This window comes from Cricetulus griseus (assembly GCF_003668045.3).
Source record: "Cricetulus griseus strain 17A/GY chromosome 1 unlocalized genomic scaffold, alternate assembly CriGri-PICRH-1.0 chr1_0, whole genome shotgun sequence".
Taxonomy (NCBI): Eukaryota; Metazoa; Chordata; class Mammalia; order Rodentia; family Cricetidae; genus Cricetulus; species Cricetulus griseus.
The window spans coordinates 61,171,490-61,177,665 of NW_023276806.1; the positions used below are offsets into that span (position 1 = coordinate 61,171,490).

Below are 6,176 nucleotides of genomic sequence, written 5' to 3' on the forward strand. Positions count from 1 at the left end.
TCATGCTTGAATGCACAGTAAGCACTTTGTAGCAGCTGACCCATCTACCCAGCCTTACTATTTGTATTTGTTATTGTGGTTTTTTTTTTTTTTAATTTTGTATTAATTAGACTTTTGAATTTTTAAGACCAGGTCTCTTGTAGCCTTGCCTGTCCTCAGTATATTGACCAGGCTGGAAGAATATCAACTTGATTGTACAAACATTATTACAGTTTTCCTATCTTTTAGTATATGTGATGTTGGCTTCTGCTTATCTTCTGTACCTATTTCTAGATGTCAGATTTTTATTAGATTTACAGGGTGGAAGCAGGTGTTTAGAGATCAGAGGACAACTTGGTTCTTTCCATCTCTGTACCATGTGGGTTCCAGATACTGAATTCAGGTCATCAGTCATGGCAGCAGGTGCTTTTACCCACTGAGCAAGCTTACCAGCTCCCCTATTTCTATGAACTGAAATAATCTATAAGTTATAGCTTCAGTCTTTTTCACCCCATTGTTTGCCTATCTTTTCTCCAGTGGGTGGGCATTCTGACACTCATATTATGCACAATACTATTTTGGACACCTTTGTGAATCACTTGCCCTTCTGAATTATGTTTCTGTTGTTGATTTGCAAATGACTCCTGGCTCACGGATGGATCCTTCTATAAATGTAGTCACTTAGGTCATTACCTACTTCATAATCTTCACCAATGTTTTATGGATTTCAGCACTCTAGTGACCGTGTTGTTGATTTTATTCTAACTTCCCAGGGTTTATGAGTGTAACAAACGCTGCAAATGTGACCCAAACATGTGCACAAATCGCTTGGTGCAACATGGACTACAGGTTCGACTACAGCTATTTAAGACACAGAACAAGGGCTGGGGTATCCGCTGCTTGGATGACATTGCCAAAGGCTCTTTTGTCTGTATTTATGCAGGTTAGTGATGGAAGAGGAGGGCTATTGCTCCATGGGTTTGGGACATGGTAGGTCAGAGAAAAGTAGAACATGGCAGAATGCTAGTGGGCATGGTAGCAGGTGTCTGTAATCTAAGAACTCAGAAAATGAGGGTGGAACATTTGAGAGTTTGGGGGTAGCCTGGGCTACATACCCAGACTCTGCCTCAAGAAACATAATGTTTGATAGGAATTAGTGGTATACATCTTTAATCCCAGCACTTGGGAGACAGATGCGGGCAGAGCTCTGGGGATTCAAGACCAACCTGGTCTACAGAGCTAGTTCCGGGAAAGCCAGCACTACACAGAAAAACCCTGTCTTGAAAAAACAAAAAACCATAGTGTTTGAGAAGTAAAAATGTAGCTCTGGAGAACAGCATATGCTTAGTTTGTAAGACACACTGGATTCAGTCCTAGCACTACAAAAAAATGTATGAATGTGACATTTGGACTGAGAATGAGAGGAGACAGGAATTTCTTCTATAAAGACATGATAAGTGAGCCGGGCGGTGGTAGTACACACCTTTAATCCCAGCACTGGAGAGGCTGGGGCAGGTATATCTCTGTGAGTTTGAGGCCAGCCTCGTCTACTGATTTGAGTTTCCAGGACAGCCTCCAAAACTGCAGAAAAACCCTGTCTCAAAAACCAAAAAAAAAAAAAAGAAGAAGAAGAAGAAAAGACATAAGTGATTTGTCTATGTAGATGGATGGACCAGAGAGGGCTAAAGTGCTTCATAAAAATGGTAAAGGGGGATCAGATTTTGGCTATTGTTGTTTCTTCAGTGAGAGACCTCATTTAGATCCCATTGTATCGTTTTTCTCCCAGAGATACTTAGCATAGCTAGGATGTGTCAGAGGAAGGACAAAGTGACAGATTGTAGTGACAGTGCTCTCATGGTGCAGACAAGGGTGGCATCCAAAGTGAGCACATAATGTATGATTTACCATGTGGGTAGGGACACTGATGAAGAACTTTCAATTCTTTTCATTCTCAGGCAAAATCCTGACAGATGATTTTGCAGACAAAGAAGGGCTGGAGATGGGTGATGAGTACTTTGCAAATCTGGACCACATTGAAAGTGTGGAGAATTTTAAGGAAGGATATGAGAGTGATGTCGCCAGTTCATCTGACAGCAGTGGGGTGGACATGAAGGACCAGGAAGATGGCAACAGCGGTTCAGAGGATCCTGAAGAGTCCAATGATGACAGCTCTGATGATAACTTCTGTAAGGATGAAGACTTCAGCACCAGCTCAGTGTGGCGTAGCTATGCTACCCGGAGACAGACTCGGGGTCAGAAGGAAAACGGACTGTCTGAGGTGGCTTCCAAGGACTCCCGTCCCCCAGACCTTGGGCCTCCAAATGTTCCTGTCCCTCCTGCAGTATCTGTAGGGGGCTGCAAGCCACCTTCATCTGAAGAGACCCCCAAGAACAAGGTGGCCTCGTGGTTGAGCTGCAACAGTGTCAGTGAAGGTGGGTTTGCTGATTCTGACAGCCGTTCTTCCTTCAAGAATAGTGAGCGTGGAGATGGCCGGGCTGGGGCAGGCCGGGCAGAGGCTGAGAAGGCCTCTACCTCAGGATTGAGCTTCAAGGATGAAGGAGACAATAAGCAGACTAAGAAAGAGGTAAGAAGTTGTTGAACACTCTTGAGCAACACCCTCTCCCCCCCCACACTTGGTTCTGAAGGTTCAAAGCTGCATCTGGTGATAGCCATTCTAGCTGGCAGACTCCCAAGACAGTGTAAGGTGTTGCATGGCAAGAGTCAGGGAATGTGTGTCCATGTTAACGTTGGTGCAAAAGGAGGTTGAAGTGGGGAGGTTTCCTTGTTCAAGACTCCATCTCAAAACCAAAGAAATAAAGAATTGATTTGAAGTATTTAGGGTTTGTTGCTTTTGTTTCTTTTTGTTTTTCATTGCTATACAGTACAATCCAGGTTGGCTTAAAAATTTGCTATTACAAGTATATCTTTGTTGAAACATTCCCCATTATGGGTAGTAAAACTGTTGGGTCCGTGGAACACACTCTGCTCACAATGCTGTTCCCTGTGTTCCAATATTGGGAAAGGTGATAGGACCTGGCCAGGGGAGTATACTGTTGAGAATATTATTATTGCTATCAGGTTACAAAGTGACATCACCTCTTTTTAGTGTGCCTCTTACTTACATTACATTAATGTTCTCTTTGGAGATCTTTTGTTACCTAGGACCTTGGAAGCATTTAACCCTTCATTTGTTCCTTTCCAGGATCCTGATGACCGAAACAAGATGTCAGTGTAAGTGCTTGCTTTTGGAAGTCTGCCTTCTCCTTTCACACTTACAAAAGAAGCCTAAGAAATAGCCAGTAACCTGACCCCTCTCATTCTTTGTCCTTCCCATCAGAGTCACTGAAAGCTCTCAGAATTATGGACACAATCCTCCTATGAAGTCTGATGGGCTTCGCCGACCATCTAGTAAAACTTCTATGCCCCAAAGTCGGCGACTTGGGGCTTCTACTCAGTCCAACCCTGATGTGAGTGACCTTCGTAAGCTTATCCTGCCTTCTTTTACTTAGTCCAAGTAAAGTAAAGGAACAAGTCCTTCACTAGAAGGACTGTTAAGTAAGTCTCCACTTGTTTCTTTGGTCTTGACTTTCTACCTTGTTCGCAACATCTAATTTTGCTATTGCCATAGCCCATTTTGCCAAATGGTAGGTAAAAGCAAGAACTTGAAGCAGCCTTTCTTTCCACTAGCTCTTCTTCTTTCTGTTTCCCCAGGATATCCTGACACTGTCCAGCAGCACAGAAAGTGAGGGGGAAAGTGGAATCAGCCGAAAGCCCACTGCTGGTCAGACTTCTGCCACAGCTGTTGACAGTGATGACATCCAGACCATCTCCTCTGGCTCTGATGGCGATGACTATGAGGACAAAAAAAACTTGACTGGTAGTCTGAAAATATTTGGGGATTAGTAGGAAGAAACAGGAAAGTAGGAAAAACGTTTTCCCCCAGAGACAGGGTTTCTCTGTAGCTTTGGAGCCTATCCTGGAATTTGCTCTGTAGACTAGGCTGGCCTCAAACTCAGAGATCCAACTGTCTCTGCCTCATGAGTGCTGGGATTTAAGGCATGCGCCACCACTGACCAGTGGAAAAACATTTTTAAAAGAAGGAAATAGTTCAGATCCTAAGAGTTGGACAGGCTTCCCAGCTGAGCTAAACTGTTAAACTGATGTGTGCCTTTTTCTTCTGCAAGATAGGGATTCTCTGTGTAGCCCTGGCTGTTCTGGAACTAGCTCTATAGACCAGGCTAGCCTCAAACTCAGATCCACCTTTCTCTGCCTCATGAGTGCTGGGATTAAAGGCGTGCACCACCCACACCTAACTAGTGACTTAAGGTCTTAGCCTGAGATCTCACTAGCTTACTGCTATCCCTGAACTGCAATGAGTGGAATAAAAATGGAGGAAAACCAAGGTGTGGAATGTCTGTGATTCCAGCACATGGACGAATAAGGGGACAGGAGAAACACAAGTTTGGGAATAGGCTGGGTTAAATGAAAGTAGTAGAATGTCTTAGGAGTTGGGATAGCTGTGACACACACACCCCTTTTCCTTTTTTTTTTTTTTTTTTTCTTTTTCTTTTTCTTTTTAGGTCCAACGAAGCGCCAGGTGGCAGTAAAATCAACCCGAGGCTTTGCTCTTAAATCAACCCATGGGATTGCTATTAAATCAACCAACATGGCTTCTGTGGACAAGGGGGAGAGTGCACCAGTTCGTAAGAACACACGCCAGTTCTATGATGGTGAAGAGTCTTGCTACATCATTGATGCCAAACTTGAAGGCAACCTAGGCCGCTACCTCAATGTGAGACTCTGGACCCTTCTAATTTTGCAGGGATATGTATTCCATTTCCCTCAAATTGCTAATTCTTTAAAGATTTTGTATAAACCCACCTTTACTTATAAGTTGATTTCACAGAATAAGGTAGCTTTCTTTCAAAACACCACTGCTATGATGTATAATGGGGGTAGAGATCAGATACCATTTTCTGGTAATTCTCACAAAGCCAGATGTTTCCCTGGCCAAGTGACTGTCATCTTTATTCTTACAGCACAGTTGTAGCCCCAACCTGTTTGTCCAGAATGTCTTCGTGGATACTCACGATCTTCGCTTCCCTTGGGTGGCCTTCTTTGCCAGCAAGTAAGAGGGATAATGAGGAAGGGGTAAATTTCATGGAAATTCTGGGAGGTGGGCATACCTTTTGTGGTCAGGCTCTAACCCCAGGTGCCTGTGTTACCTGCTGCCTTTATCACCACATCCCTGTGCTTCTCCTTCAGGAGGATCCGGGCTGGAACAGAGCTTACTTGGGACTACAACTACGAAGTGGGCAGTGTGGAAGGCAAAGAGCTGCTGTGCTGCTGTGGGGCCATTGAGTGCAGAGGACGTCTTCTCTAACGGGAACCAGCCCTCTTCTCACTCTGAGAACCCGTGACCATCCATACCCCAGAACTGGGTCTTCCTGACGCTTGAACTCTGACCCCAAGGCTCTGATGTAGCTTTTCTCCAGTTGCTAGTAGACTGGATCAGGACTCCCAGTGTGGTGCTAGCGGGCTCTAGGGTGGGTAGACATGACCACTCTAGCCCCAGCCTGAGGTCCTGCTCAAATAGATTTGTTCATGCGTTCTTCATTCACATGGGCTCTATGTCTGTCATCCCTGATTTGTACAGTTTCTTGAAAGTGATAAAATAGTGATTGTGATCTGTTTTCTCAGTCCCCGGTCGCCCAGGGAGATGTCATTTTCCTAGTGGGCCTCTGTCACTAGTAGTCTTACACCTCTATTTTATTTGCCCTCCGTAATTTTTAGCCAAAAAGAAAAGTTACATAACCATGAGGAAGGTATCTCTTCTCAGCTGGTTCGTTTTTGGTTTGGTTTTGTTTGGTTTTTCAAGACAGGGTTTCTCTGTGTAGCTTTGGAGCCTATCCTGGCACTCGCTCTGGAGACCAGGCTGGCCTCGAACTCACAGAGATCCGCCTGCCTCTGCCTCCAGAGTGCTGGGATTAAAGGCGTATGCCACCAACACCCGGCTTGTTTTGTTTTTTTGAGACAGGGTTTCTCTGTATTATTTGAGGCTGTCCTGGAACTTACTCTGGAGACCAGGCTGGCCTCAAACTCACAGAGATCTGCCTGCCTCCCCAGTGCTAGGTGTGTGCCACCAACACCTGGCCCCTTCTCAGTTCTTAATAGTCTGACACACTGTCATGTTTTAC

At 44.7% G+C, this 6,176-nt stretch overlaps 1 protein-coding gene across 5 annotated transcripts in view; it reads left to right on the plus strand.

Moving 5' to 3' along the window:
• The window catches only part of Setdb1 (SET domain bifurcated histone lysine methyltransferase 1), a 38,911-nt gene extending 33,231 nt beyond the window's left edge, over positions 1-5,680 (plus strand). For 4 of the 5 annotated variants that reach the window (XM_027393617.2, XM_027393616.2, XM_027393618.2 and 1 more), the window contains 8 exons: positions 753-922; positions 1,935-2,563; positions 3,182-3,210; positions 3,317-3,446; positions 3,691-3,856; positions 4,560-4,771; positions 5,019-5,107; positions 5,245-5,680. In XM_027393617.2, coding sequence (XP_027249418.1) covers positions 753-922; positions 1,935-2,563; positions 3,182-3,210; positions 3,317-3,446; positions 3,691-3,856; positions 4,560-4,771; positions 5,019-5,107; positions 5,245-5,362 — 1,543 coding nt within the window. In that variant the 3' untranslated portion in view covers positions 5,363-5,680. Of the gene's footprint in view, positions 1-752; positions 923-1,934; positions 2,564-3,181; positions 3,211-3,316; positions 3,447-3,690; positions 3,857-4,559; positions 4,772-5,018; positions 5,108-5,244 lie in introns of those variants that run through there. The other variant, XM_035450798.1, reaches the window with a different exon arrangement.
• Positions 5,681-6,176: the final 496 nt, after the last annotated feature.